At 42.2% G+C, this 15320-nt stretch overlaps 1 protein-coding gene across 3 annotated transcripts in view; it reads left to right on the top strand.

The window, feature by feature from the left end:
• PIK3AP1 (phosphoinositide-3-kinase adaptor protein 1) overlaps nt 1-15320 on the top strand; it is a 96491-nt gene that overhangs the window by 20441 nt on the left and 60730 nt on the right. For all 3 annotated transcript variants that reach the window (XM_081954026.1, XM_081954025.1, XM_081954027.1), the window contains 3 exons: nt 8701-8852; nt 12261-12405; nt 15148-15290. In XM_081954026.1, coding sequence (XP_081810152.1) covers nt 8701-8852; nt 12261-12405; nt 15148-15290 — 440 coding nt within the window. The remainder of the gene's footprint in view (nt 1-8700; nt 8853-12260; nt 12406-15147; nt 15291-15320) is intronic.

Below are 15320 nucleotides of genomic sequence, written 5' to 3'. Positions count from 1 at the left end.
TCTTTCTGAGGATTTGTATCTATTGACTCTACCTAGTACTAGCTGAACCTTGTCAGAACTGGCTCTTTTGATATCTATCAATCAATCCTAGAGTTGAAAGGAACTACAAGAATCCAACTCTCTGCGATATGCAGGAAAACCACTAAGAAAAAGGTGAAGAAAACATTTCTCTGTTTAGTTAGAGTGAGAAAATATTTCTTGGTCCCCTAACCTTAGTGCTCAAAGATGGCTATGGTATGTACTCCTCAATTCTTTTGGGTTCAAAATCATGAAAGAAGGTGGCTCATGAGGAACAAAACTTTCTGGCTTGTGAAAAACAGCATCCGCTTGCCTGTCTTATGAGGAGCAAATTTGTGGGTTCTGACTTGATGTTATGTAACTTTCTGCAGTCTGAAAGTTTACTTGTAATTGGTGTTAATAATAATGAGATGGGGATCCTCCCCTCAATCATATCTTTCTTGCTGTTTTCTTAGTTTATTGAATTCCATGATTTGAGTCTTTATAGCAAGCTTTTTGTTAAAATCAAGGATTCCTTATAATGTGAATCAATTGTTCCCGAATTTCTCTCCACTTTAATATTTTAATCCCTATGTCTAAAATATATCTGCCTACTCCCAGTAGGGAGTAGGCAGTATTCTTGCCTACTCCTACTGAGAGATGAACTATTTGCTAAGCATTCTGTTCATTCCCCCAGAAACCTTATTTGCCTCATACTGCTCACATTGCAATTAGTCATCTTCATATTTGCACGATACATTTCATAATTCAATGGTATATCTGTTATCATACTCTTTCTATAAATAACAAACCTACAAGAAACAGTTTCATATATTTTTAAATGACTTGCTGAAGAGCAAAATTCTGGTCTGCAGATACAATTTCTTTTCTGTATTATTTTGTTTCAATATATTCCATCTATTCATTAACATACCCCTTCCCATTTCACTTATTTATGTTCTTTTTAACAAAAAATGCTTCCCCGGTTTTCCAATTATTCAGAATATATTTGAAAGAATAATTTCTAATATTCATCTCTGGCTGTGTAGTTGAAATTGATCTTGGCTTCTTGGTGTATCATGGAAATTGTAATCTAAAATATTTGGAGGACAGTAACCAGCTTGTCACTAAGTGAATGATTAGATTGATTGTCATCAAGTTGCTTCAGCACTTAGCAACCACACAGACACTTTATCCCCAACCTGCTTTTTAAGTCTTTTGAGAGTCGATAATAGTCGTCTTCAATTGCTGCTGTAGTAGTTGAATCCATCTGCTTTATCTTTTGTTGCTTTTTCTTTTCATTATGGATTTTTCAAGAGACCTAGGTATTTGCTTAATGTATCCAAAGTATTTAATCCTAGTCATTTGTGCATTGAATGAGAACTCTGGGTTGATTTGCTCAATAACCCATTTGTTTGTTTTCTTGGCTTTCTCGGGAGTCTTCTCCAACAAGAAAGTTCAAAAGCATCAATTTTTTTTTCCTGTTTCTTCAAAGACCAACTTATTTCCATAGACTATCACAAGAAAAATCAGAATCTGCATGATTCTGATCTTTGTTGGCAAACTGGATGGAGTTAGGGCCTAACTATCTGGAAAGTACTGTGTAATTTTCTTCCTTCTGTGAAATATTGGTTAAGCAATAGATATGCAATGCCATGTCAAATTCTGTTTCTCTCATAAATTAATATTGTGGGAGGGCTCAAATTTGAAAATACCAAAACAATGCACTTAATACCATAGACTCATTAGAAAAAAAAACAATTTTATTCTTACGCTCTGATATAATGAAATGACATTCCTGGACTACTGTAGTCTTTGCTCTTGATTTGGCTTTTCTCAAAGGGCTGATTCCTCTGCAAAGGTTCCACCCATTGGTTCTTCTTCCATGCATAGGCATGGAAGGCAATGGACAAGCAAAAAAGCAGGGAAAAAAGAATAAGCAAAAAACACTTGTGAACAGGGATAAACTTTCAAGTCAGGGAGTAGAAGGTTAAGAGCAAAGCATCTCCTAGAAAATAGCCTGAGACCTCCAACAAAAAAATTGCATTTGCTTCATAAACTCTTGCATAAGTGTAAATTTTTTAAAATCTCTAAATTCCCTTTCTTAAGAAAAATTCCTTTTTAATTCTTTTAAATTCCAATTTTAAATATTTTTTCAAGTCCTAAATATCATTCTTAATTTTAAAATTCTTTTTTCATCTTTTTAAAGTTTTCAGTTTCTTTTTTCAGCTACACATTTGAAAAAAAACCCAGTATACTTATGTTCAGAGGTGAGATTCAGACTGGTTTGGCTGAACTGGTTGTTAAATTTTTGTGCAGTTCAGAGAACTGGCAAATCACACCACTGACTGTCCCTGCCCCTCCTGTTCCCTTCCCTCCCATTCACTCCTTATCTCGCTTCGTCCATCTTGGCTAATGCCTAGAGTCACGCCTGTGGCATAGCTGCTGCTGCTCTCTGGTTCCCTCGCTTGCCTTGACCACATGGCCTCCCGATTTCTACCTGGTGAGCCTTCCTTTGCTGATCTCCGCTCCTCACCCAGCTGCCTCCCATGTAGCCACTCTTCACTTGGCCTGAGATGGTAAGGCCGATGGTGGGGGAGGGCCCCTGTCACACTCAGCCAAAGGGCTGCAGGGGGGAGGGACACGGTGAGGCTTGGCTGTCTTTCGGGCCCAACTCCAAGAGGGAGGCCCAAGAGAAAGCGCCTGGTCTAGGCACATAGCGCTCTAGTGCGGTGTTCTCCCCCAAAGGTTGCCCACCTGCTCACCTGCTGCCTGGAAGCAGGAAATCACCCTCTCACAGGTTGGATGTGGGATGTGAGGTCGAGGGGAAGGGGAGCAGAGGGTAGCTGAGAGCCAGGCCTGAAAGGAGTCCAAGCATTGACACGTTGCCCCCAAGGTAGCCCTTTGGCCGAATGAGAAAAGGCAGCTGAGGTGGGAGAACAAAGCAAGTGAGTGACCCTTTGCCTGCCGGCTGGCCCCTCACTCCCAAGGCAGCCATCTGGAACATCAGCAGAAGCACATGCAGCTGCCTTTTCTCTTCCTGCACGATTTTTGAGACTGCAGCTCCCTAAAGGTAATGGTGCTATGGCAGCAAGGGGGGAGGCACAGGTGGGCTGAAGCAATGGTAGCAATGGTCAAAGCCTTAGTGTGCAGGGGCAAAGCTCAACTTGCCTTTGTGCTGCCTATTCTGCCCTCAGTACATTTGTGCCAGCCGGTGGCCCCCAAAGCAGCCCTCGTTCCCACCGCTTTGGCTCAGAGTGAGAAGCCGCAACCGGGGTCAGCCCTAGCTTTGCTGTCCATTGCAGATAGGAATCTCAAAACCGAGAATGAATGCTTGTGTTGTAGCCAATCTGGGCACTAAATAGGCAGGTCCCCTGCAAACTATGTCATCTTCCAAGAAGCCTGTCTGAAGTTGCACTCGCTGAGGCGCCAAGAGTCCTGACGGGATGGGGTCCTTCTTTCTCTTGGCCACCTATTAGCTCCAGCCCCTCCCTCCGCCTCAGCGAGTGGCACGCAAAACTTCACCCATTATTCTCGAGAGACAGAGTTTGGAGGGGGCCAATATAGCACCTGGGCTGGCTACAACACAAATGTTCATTCTCAGCTTTGAGATTTCTATCTGCAATGGACAGCAAAGTTAGGTTCGTCCCCCTGCACTGATCCAGCAGACAAAACAGGAAAAGGGGGAGGAGAGAAAGAGCCCTGTTGCCAAGGTGCGGGTCGGAGGGGGGCAGAAATTCAGACTTTAACCCCGCGATACAGGCAACGCTGTGGATTCTGGAATCCTCAGGTCTCCTCCACCAGCACAAGTAGTAGGGGCTTGTCTTGGTGGGATGAGACCATTCATTAAATAATCTGGACCTATGCCATGGAGGGCTTAATAGTTCATAGCCAATACTTTGAACTGCACCCAGAAGCAAACTGGCAGCCAGTGCAGCTCACAAAGCTCTAATGCAGTGGTTCCCAAATTTTTTCAGTCCACCAGTCCACTTGGTGCTACAAACTGATCCTCAGTGCTTTCCCAGTGGTGGAATTCAATTTTTTTACTACTGGTTCTGTGGGCGTGGCTTGGTGGGCATGGCTGGGTGGGTCATGTGACTGGGTGGTTTGCACGACGGAAGGAAGATAGCAACAGTAAAATTCAAAACTGTAACAATTGCACATTTATTCAAAATCCAATTTAAAAACCTTTTTAGTTAATGTTAATAGGATCCAAATTGGAATGGAGAAAAATGGTTTTGTGCGTGTGGGTGTGTGTTTGAGTGAGAGAGGGGTCCGGTAAGGGAACTGCGCCTATTTCGAAAATGTAAATGATTGCAAACATGATCACTCGAAGATAATTATGGTGACAGGTTGGGCGGTAGGGAGAAAGTGATAAAAGAGTGGGAGAGAGGAAGAGAGGAAGAAAAAAGAGGGTAGAGAGACAGAAAGAGACAAAGAGGAGAGAGAAGGGAGAAGGAGAGAGAAAGTGACAGAAGAATGGAAAAGAGGGAGAGAGAAAGAGAAAAGAGACAAAGAGAAAGAGGATGAAAGAGACAGAGAGAGAAGAGAGGAAGAAGAAAGAGTAAGAGAGAACATCTCATTTCAAACCTGAGGTGCAAATATTCTCTTTGATTGGTAATTTTATTTGTCCATTTACTATCCAATAATCTCATTTCTTCTTAAGTTCATCAAGAATTCCCTTCTTTTTATTGAATTTATCACAATACTTTGAGAACAACTTTTTCAGCATAGCTTTACAGTTATTTAAAATATATAGTAATTTAGGTCAGATTTTTCAGAACATTAGTCTATTTATAAGTCACTAAGTGCAAAGAAACAGAATTTCCTTTTTGTCATTGCCTATTGTCTGCTTAATTTTCTACCTACGTTTTTGATAACTGATATTCACTATTGACCCAAGAAGCCCATCGGAGAAAGAAACCCTCCTTATGAACTTTGTTGGGTTTCGATGGAATGAAGTTTGATCTTTTTCTCAACCATACAGTAGCATATTCTTTCTAAGGAGGATATAATCAAGATAGTCCATAATTGCTAATCAATCTAACAGTATGATAATTGACAATCTCTTTATATTTCAACTCTAACTCTTTCAGTCTTAAAGGTTTGATGAGGAGAAATCCAAAAATTCTTTTAAAGAGGAAAAAATGCTTGCACAATTGCATCCATGGAGACATGTATATATACACAACACACAGAGAAACAAACTTAACAAAGTGCTAAGTCTGCCCACCAACTAACAACTCCCCCCCTCTTTCTTTTAATGCTAGAGAGACAGAGAGACAGAGAGAGAGCGTGTGTGTATCCCTCCTTCCTTCAGCCCAACACTCTTGTTGGCATCCAGGGCAGACAAGAGGGACTGCAGAGGGTCTCCCCGAGTCTAGGGCAGTGAGTCATTCGATGAGAAAGTTGTCTCTTGGAAGGAATCACCCGACTTGGTTCCCGCTTTCCATCTACCGCCCAACGACTGAACGGAAAAGCGAAGAGGCAGGAGAGACAAAGCGGGAGCCAAGCCGGGTCATTCCTTCCAAGAGGCAACTTTCCCATTGAATGACTCACTGCCCTAGACTCGAGAAGACCCTCTGCAGTCCCTCTCGTCTGGCCGGGATCCAGTGAGAGTGTTGGGCTGAAGGAAGGAGGGATACACACCCTTGCGCTCTCTCTCTCTCTCTCTCTCTCTCTCTCTCTCTCTCTCTCTCTCTCTCTCTCTCTCTCTCTCTCTCTCTCAAATGGCAAATCTGAGCAGCCGCTGCTGGGAGCCCGTCCCATGCCTTCTCCCAACCCTCACACCCCTTCTCTCAGCTACTTTCTGCCTTGTGGACCTAGAACTGATCGCTGACTCCAGGCTGGCTCTCCTTTCCTATTATCGTGGAAGGCGACTCACAAAAACCACTGTGCGGCAGTTGGAAACTGCTGCGCGGTGTTTTGTTGTCATGTGTGCGGCTGCGCACCCGCGCAGCTTAGACAAAACATTGCTAGTGACCCAAAATATCCAACAAAATTGCACAGATAAACTGACAGATAGGAAGTTTAATTAGCTTAAAAGCAAAAATATTCTCAATGACTTTGAAAATCCCAATGAGTTATTTAATATCAGGTGATGTCACTTGACCGGCTGGAGACTCAAAGATAGCTGAGATTGCAGCCAGGAGAGGTAGGACAAGGAAGATTTTCTTTGAAAGAGAGAGATGCAGGAGGAAACAGACCCTGCTTCCTGCATTTGGATTCTGTGGCACACGCACTCTAGGTGGGAATTTAGGATTGCTGCCACGCCGCCCTGGATTTGCCAATACGAGCCTCAGGTGGATAGCCTTGAGAGAAATGGTGGCAGTGAGCCTCCTGCCATCGCTTTCTACCTCGTTGTGGAGAGGTAGAAAGTGAAGGCAGGAGGCTCACTGCCAGCTCACTGCCGGTGTTTCTCTCGAGCGTGGGTTGCTCTCTGCGGAGCAACCCACGCTCTGCTTAGTTGGCTCATTTTTGGTTTGCGACCAGCCCCCACCCCCACCCCTTATGGACTTTTATGTGTTAATCGAGGCACGGATGCTGGAGAGGAAGGGAAGCCGGCTGCTTTCTCACAATACAGTTTATCTCAGAGGCTGAATTAATCATGCGGGTCAGAAAGACAGGGAACTTTCTTTCAGCGAGTTTTGGCCAATCACTCCCTCCCCCCCCCACCCAATGAGGCAAATTTAGCCCTCTTAAACTTGTGCAAAGGCAGCTGTGGGCAATGTTCCCTCTAAAATAGTTGCTCCAGGAAGCCCGAGCCACCTCAAGTCCTTAATCCAGTCACTTTGCTGCCCTGCTGCACCTCAAGACCCCTGTTTAGCTGGAGGGGGTTTCAATCGCGATTGTGCGGCCGCTCTGCAGACTGCAGTCCATGTCCGGCAAACGACACTGCGCGGCAGTTGGAAACTGCTGCACGGTGTTTACTTTCCACATGCCAACTTGAGGGGCGGGCAATTGAAGCGGCACGTGCCCCTCTCCTGGGAAGAAGGTGGTGATTGGAGGGGAGGGTGGTGACGCCCTCTGCAGCCAACACGATCTTTTTTTCCTCGCCCTCTTAGCGCCCCCCTGCTGCCCCCCCTTGCCTCCTAGCGCCCCCTGCTGCCCCCCCTTGCCTCTTACCTCCCCCTAAGTCATCTCACCACCCCTCAGAGGGCAGTACCACCCACTTTGGGAACCACTGCTCTAATGTAACATGACTCATTCTACAGGCCCCAAGGACTGCTCGTGCTGCTGCACTTTGTATTATTTGAAGCTTCTGAATGCATTTCAAAAGTAGCCCCATGAACAAGTGTAGTACAATAATGCAGACGAGAGATGACGAGGGCTTGAGTGACCAAGTGCAGGTAGTCCTGATCCAGGAAAAGCTGCAGTGCAGGACTGTGCTGCCAAGTCCTAAGCTCCATAACTGACCCTAAAGGATACTATGGTTGATGGTATTGAAGGCTGCTGAGAGGTCAAAGAGAGCCAGAATAGTTGCACTACCACCATTCTGCCCTTACCAGAGATCATCCATAAGTGTGACCAGGGCAGTCTCTGTCCCATAGCTGGACCTGAAACCTGACTGAAAGGGGTCTAGGAAGTATGTTTCATTTGACTCTCTGAAGTTGCTAAGCAACCACCTTTTCTAAAAGTGGGGGAGGATAGGAAATTGAAAAAAAAAATTTCAAGGCAAGTGGAAAATTTTAGGACGGGACAAAGCAGGGCCTCCTTAAAAGGCTCCGGGGACTCTTGCAGTGAGGCTTCTACCAACCAGAGATACAAGGTTCTAATTGACAGGTGGTTGCATTGATATCATTGAGGAACCTGTCCACTTCCCTAGGGCCAATAGCATCATAAAAAACCCTGATCCCTAGTCATGAGTTATGTCATTTTTTGGAATTTCTCCATAGAAATGGAGAAAGCATCCATAGAATCCTTCCTACTTTTTCCTTTAGGTTATTATTGATATCAGTTCTCTTGAAATCTAGGTCACTAATCTGTCTATCTGTGATGGAATGTGCACCTGCAGGAACAGAGGGGGAGAGTTTTGACGACTCAGAGCTTTTCTGGAAAGAAACCAAGATTAAGAGATTGTGCATCAGTGGTGAAATTCAATTTTTTTAACACCGGTTTTGTGGACATGGCTTGGTGGGCAAAGCAGAGGAAGGATACTGCAAAATCTCCATTCCCTCCCCACTCTGAGTCCAGCCAGAGGTGGCATTTTCCGGTTCTCCAAAATATTCAAAATTTCTGCTACTGGTTCTCCAGAACCTGTCAGAACCTGCTGGATTTCAATCCTGTTGTACATAATAATATTACCAATATGATCATTTTGTGTGTTTTGTGTTTGTGTGTGTTTTCAAGTCAGACTTGACTCTTGGTGACTGCCTGGACAAATCCCTTACCAAGACTTTGGAAGTGGCTTCCCATTAATTCCTTCCTGGGACAGACAGAGAGTGCCCTCCCCTAATGTCCAGGGCTATCACACAGTTTACTGTGTCTAAGGTGGGACTAGAACTCATGGTCTCCTCGTTTCTACTTTGATACCTTAACCTCTATACCAAACTGGCTCTCCATATCATCATTACTGAGTTCGAAGTAATGTTTCTTCTTTCTTATATAGAATGCAAATAATTTTTAATTTATGTTCTTTTTATGGATTTTCCTAATAGCCAAACAACTTTTAAAAAATCACATTAATGTTTATCCTCTTCTTAGATTCTGCTTGTGATTCAGTGGTTGATGCAAAGAAGGAGGATGCTGAGAGTCTACAAGTGCCATGCAGTTTTCCAGCCTGTCAGGCATATGAACCTTTAGTGACCACATTAGAAAATCTTGTTGCAGTGCAGCCTGATCGTATACGCTGTGGGGTATAGTATATATCTACTCTTTCAAAGTTGATCTGATAGAACTGGAAGATAAATCATGTTCTGCATTGATAAAGCTTAATTATAATAACACAGCTATTCACAAGCAGACTTGTCCTTAACACTGCTAGTCCAATTTTTGAGTTGGACTATGTGGGCAAGAAAATGTGTGATATATGTAACCATGTTCTGTAACACATTTTCCTTTTCTTGGGCAAGGGATGGTGAACCTGCAACCAAATACGCTTCAACCAAAACTTAAGCAGCCCCAGCCAGCATAGACACTGATTAAGGATGCTTAATTTAATCACAGCCCGCAACATCTGGTTTACCACAAGTACTCTATCCCTAGCGTATTCTTTTTTTACTATGCGTTTCCTTTTTGTATTTCACGTTATCTTACATGAGTTTGGGTTGAATTTGAGTTTTGTTTTCTGTAATTCATCTTATGGGGGAGGGAAACAAAGTACCGTATTTTTGGAGTATAAGACGCACTTTTTCCCCCCTAAAAGAGGGTGAATATTTGGGGGCATCTTATACACGGAATGTAGTCCTGCCCACTTGCCAGCCCCCACCCTTTGGCTTCTGCCTCCCTGCAATTTGCCTCCTTGCAGCAAACAATCTGTTTCTGTTTCAGTTTCAGCACACCTTGATTAGCACAAACAGCTGATTGTCAGTTGGATTGGCCTCCTGATCATCAGCTGTTTCAGGCTGTAGGGATTGCCTTGCCTATTGCCGCCTCCGCATGCCTCGTTTTTGGTCTCCGCACTCCCTGTTTTCTGCCCATTCTGATCCCTGTGCGGAGATGGGGTGCATGGAGGCTGAAAATGGAGATGTGGAGGCCAAAAATGGGGTGCACAGAGGTGGCAATAGGCTATAGCAATCCCTGTAGTCCGAAACAGTTGATCGTCGAGAGGCCGATCCAACCAACAATCAGTCGCTTGTGTTAATCAGGCTCTGTTGAAATTGAAATGGAAACACGCTGTTTGCTGCAAGGTGGCAAATTGCTGGGAGGCAGAGGCAGATTTTTTTTCTTGTGCTAATCAGGCTAAACTGAAACTGAAGCAGGCTGTTTGCTGTTTGCTGCAAGGAGGCAAATCTAAGCAAAGCGACTATTGCAGTAAACCAGTCTAGGAGGAACAAAGATATTGGTAATTTTTGCTAAGATATCCTGCTCTCAAAAATGCTTCAACTGGGACGCCAGCCAAAGCTGCTCTCGGGTATTCCAGAACGAGCTTAGTGTCCATGAGGAAGTGAAGCCATGGATTTGCCAACCCCTCCAGAGTGAGATGGGGGCTGACAATACATGTGGCAGTTTCTGCATGAATAATAGAGTAACAGAGTTGGAAGGGACCTTGGATGTCTTCTAGTTTCAGCCTTTTTAAATATTTATGTGAAACAAACTGGAGGGAGACATGTCTTTTTAAAAAATCATTTCTGCCCTATACCATTCTGGGTCTTCATAATACTGTACTACAATTTCTTTAATCCTGAAGTTGTTTTAGTCACCTGACCTTCTTTGCAAAAAGGGTAGATTGGGTTCAGTGAAGTACTGACCAACCGCACTCAACGTGTAGTCCTCAAATGGAACTGCATCTACATGGAGGGAGGTATGCAGTGGAGTACCCCAAGGCTCTGTTTTAGGCCCAGTACTCTTCAACATCTTCATCAATGATTTGGATGAGGGAATAAATGGGGAGCTCATCAAATTTGCAGATGACACCAAGCTGGCAGGAATAGCTAACACTCCAGAAGATAGGCTTAAGATACAGAAGGATCTTGACAAACTTGAACATTGGGCACTATCTAATAAAATGAAATTCAATGGTGAAAAGAGTAAGGTTCTAGATTTAGGCAACAAAAACAGAATACACAGGTACAGTATAGATGGTACCTTGCTCAGTAGTAGTAACTGTGAAATGGATCTTGGAGTCCTAGTGGACAACCATTTAAATATGAGCCAGCAGTGTGCAGCAGCTGCCAAAAAAGCCAACACTGCATAAATAGAGGGATAGAATCAAGATCATGTGAAGTGTTAATACCACTTTATAATGCCTTGGTAAGGCCACACTTGGAATACTGCATTCAGTTCTGGTCGCCACGATGTAGAAAAGATGTGGAGACTCTGGAGAGAGTGCAGAGAAGAGCAACAAAGATGATTAGGGGACTGGAGACTAAAACATGAAGAACGGTTGCAGGAACTGGGTATGTTTAGTTTAATAGAAAGAAGGACTAGGGGAGACATGATAGCATTGTTCCAATATCTCAGGGGTTGCTACAAAGAAGAGGGAGTCAAACTATTCTCCAAGGCACCTGAGGGTAGAACAAGAAGCAATGGGTGGAAACTAATCAAGGAGAGAAGCAACTTAGAACTGAGGAGAAATTTCCTGACAGTTAGAACAATTAATCAGTGGAACATCTGGCCTCCAGAAGTTGTGAATGCCCCAACACTGGAAGTCTTTAAGAAGATGTTGGATAGCCATCTGTCTGAAAGGGTTTCCTGCCTAGGCAGGGGGTTGGACTAGAAGACCTCCAAGGTCCCTTCCAACTCCACTATTGTATTGTATTGTATTGTGGAGGGAGGAGACACAAGCCATGTGTACCAAGCTTGTTGGAAAATTCTTGGACAGTTTTAAGAATCTAACTGCTTCATATATTTTTGCAGGCTGAACATGACTCTTAAGGATAAATAAGTCTTTGGAATAACTGAAATAAAATGCAGTGTTAATTCAATGTGCCGATGTGCATTCAAATGTTTTGTGAAAACTGATAGAAAATTATAATTGACATAAGAGTCCATAGCAGCAGGCAAAATGAGTTTAGTTTTGTAATCATAGCTTTGTAAAAAATTTCATCTTTTTTTCAAAAAATACATATTTTAGAAAAAAATGTGGTTGACATTTGCTGAGTGGTAGAGCTTATGTTTGTTATTGGCTTAAGTACTTAAATATATTTTGATTCTTTTAATATTGCATGCCACTTATGAATTTGCTAAATGAAGGACAGCAATGTTTCCTCTCATTATCACTGTCATCACAATCAAGTTGTGATGAGAATAAAAATTGTTTCATTCCTTCTGAACCAATGTTATCAGGCTCACCAGCCATCCATATAGGATTGAAAAAGAAGGTGCATTCTTCCTCATCCCAAGTACAAATAAGGAAGGCTTGTGCAATGGTGGGATTCAAATAACTTAACCGGTTCTCTGCCCGGTTAATGATTTCTTCCAACAACCAGTTCAGCAAACTGCTCAGAAAGTTAACAACCAGTTCTCCTGAAGTGGTGCAAACTGGCTGAATTCCACCACTGGGCTTCTGCTTGTAGATCCTCATGCCCCAAAAGATACCAATGTATTGTGAAAACTGAATATTCCAAAGGCCCTAGTTCTTACTATGTTTTTTTTAAATGTAGGTGCAGACAACCATTTTTATAATCCTAAAGTGTAAATTAGATAGGCAAATAAAAATGGAAGTGGAATTTTCTTCTAAGAACTGTCAGCCACTGCGACTATCAGCAAGTATTGAGAATGAGTATGCAGTCTCCGTTGACGCACCAGGTAAGTACTAAAGCTGGTCTTTTAATCCTGAATTTGTGTATGTGTTGGAACATTATAGTAGAGTTTCTCTTCCTATTAGTGGCATACTTATACTAGACCAACGAACTATCAAAAATATTTTTCCTGTCACTGAGGATGCAAAAAGCTACAATTAGAAAATAAATTTATCTACACAAACTCAAAAGTGGATGACTGGTAGAATGCACAGAACTAAAAGAGTTTAAGATCATAAAGGAAACCTGCATCTTTCATGGGTTAATACAAGGGTGTCCAAACTTGGGAACTTTAAGACTTGTGGACTTCAACTCCCAGAATTCCTAGGAATTCTGGGAGTTGAAGTCCACAAGTCTTAAAGTTCCCAAGTTTGGACACCCCTGGGTTAATACAAGAAGTCAAGATGCGAGGAGAAAGCTGGCATAGGAAGCAGAAGCTCAGCTGCACTTCCTGTTTCCTGTACTTTCTGTTCATGCTGCTAATTTTAACATCATGATATTTTTTAAAAGCATTAGGAAACTTCTCTTTATATGAAGTATTATGTCCTTATCAGAGGACTTATTTCTACACATATAGCAGCTAATTTAGTTTTTACAGGTAGTCCTTGACTTATAACCATATGTTTAATGACTTTTGAAAGTTATGTCAGCACTGAAAAAATGACTTATGATGACACTAATGTGCCCATGATCATGTGATCAAAAGCAAGCAAAGTCAATGGGTGAAGCTGGATTCACTTAACAACTGAATGATTTGCTTAACAACTGTGGTAAAAGTCGTAAAGTCAGATATAGCTCACTTAATGACCACATTGCTTAATATTGGACATTACAGTCCCATTAGGATCATAAGTCAAGGACTACCTGTAGTCAAAGAAAATTCTAAAATGTATGCCTGTGAATTTTAATTTTTTAATAAAAATAAGAAGGAAATTGTCACTACCTATATTACATTAACAAGATACTTATGTTGATAATTCTGGAATCTTAATGTTAGACACTATATGGATCAGCACTCAGTATGGAGCCAAGCATTTGAAGGACATGGTGCTGGCTTTAACTGGATATCTGAGTCACTGTTAACTCTGGTCATTGGATTTCTGATTCAAAATTTTAGCCTTGATAGGCTCATAGTCTCTGCACAATACATTTTTTAATAACATAAAAAATGAAACAAAATTGTTGTAAACATCAACAGTTGTTTGAAAGCTTATTTTAAACCTTTCTGGTCCCTTTTAGTTACACAGTGAGTGAAATTGCTAGAATTGTCAGATTTCCTGGAATGCTTAAATTGCTTAATGCTTTATAATTTTGGCTGCCCTGCTGCCCCTGGCCCAGACGACCCTACTTTCTCCACCACCACCCCATATCTGGCCTTTGTGGCATCCTGCACTCTGCTGGATGTCCTCTGTATGCCTGGCCCTACATATGCAAGTGTAGTTACTTCATGATCCATTTCAGGTATGTCACATCAGCAATGGAAGGAAGATGACAGCAAAGGTCAACTGGGCTGGTGGAGCGCTGGGTAGCAGATTTGGTAGAGGTGACAGAGTACAGGATGGCCAAAAGGCCAGAAATGGAGGGGGTGGAGATAAGTGAGTGAAAGGAGCTAAAGAGGAAGCAGTTCCTTACCTTACCAAGACTCAGGGCTCCCTAAGGCAGCAAGCCAGGAATTACTTGAATTGGGGTGGATCCATGCCTAATGGATTTTAAAGAAGTATCGGGATATAAATAAAACAAAAAAAATGAATTGATTTTAAATTTGATAATGGCAGCTAGGTTAGTGATGGCTAAATATTGGGGATGAAATTGAGATATTCAAAGAAATGAGTGGTATTCTCAGGCATGCCTCCTTCAATATCCAAGAAAGAAGAACCTCAACTACATTTTAATAGAGATAAAGTACTTTTACTAGATATGAAGTGAAAGCAGCTAAAAGGAAAGCAAGATCTGAGCCAGAAAGGTGGGAACATATACATATCAAATGTTTACCCAGCATCCTCCCCCCAATTCCCCAACCCAGTGTCCAATCTGCAACTCCCTAAGGTGTCATGTGGGGTGCATCTTGAAACAGCATCATCAAGTTGGTATGTGAGACGGTTGGCCTTGACCAAGTCCAAACATCAGCCAACAGCATGCGCAGAAGATGGTGAGAACAACACTCCTCCAGTACAATATTATTCCCTTCCCCAATACCATGCGCCCCCCCCCCCCCATTTCCTATGGCAGCCGATAGTAAGTAAGCGTAGCAAAGCAGCCATAAGCAAGTAACCAAAACAGAGGCTGACATCTATAATGAAATTTGGAGTATGGCAACAAATGATAAATTAACAACAGAAATTAAACTTAAAAAAGGGATGACTAAAGTAAATAATTATAATGAAATATGGGGGGCTTTTATAAAATCAGTGTTGGTGGAAGGCAAAGGGAATAATCTTACTCAAGAATATATGTTTTGGAAAGGATAAGGGCACAATTGGAATATACTGTATATCTAAGAAATATAAGTGGGGGGAAGGTCTCCAGGGGCTGGGGGTGCACTGTAATATGTTTTTTCCTTTTTGTTTTGTCTTTCTTTTTTGTATTTGATTGTATATATACTGTTTGTATTATTTGTGTTTTTAAAAAAGTTAAAGAAGTATCCAGTTTACATGTGTATATGCTGACCCTTTTTCCACTGCTTCTTTCAACACAATGTATGAGTTTCCTTTTATATACTGATTATTGCTGATCTTGTTTCGCCCTTCAGACTTATCACCTGGAACTGTATGTTTGAAACTGTTTTCTAGAGATTTAATGATAGCTGAATCAAACATCAATTACTATACTGACATGGAAGAAATAAGCAACTTGTTGTCTACTGCAGCAAATCCAGTGGAATTCATGTGTCAGGTGAAATATTAAATTAATTTCTAATGGGGC

This window comes from Natrix helvetica, assembly GCF_964273705.1.
Source record: "Natrix helvetica genome assembly, chromosome: 5".
NCBI lineage: Eukaryota > Metazoa > Chordata > Lepidosauria > Squamata > Natricidae > Natrix > Natrix helvetica.
This window is presented reverse-complemented; position numbering and strand designations above follow the sequence as displayed.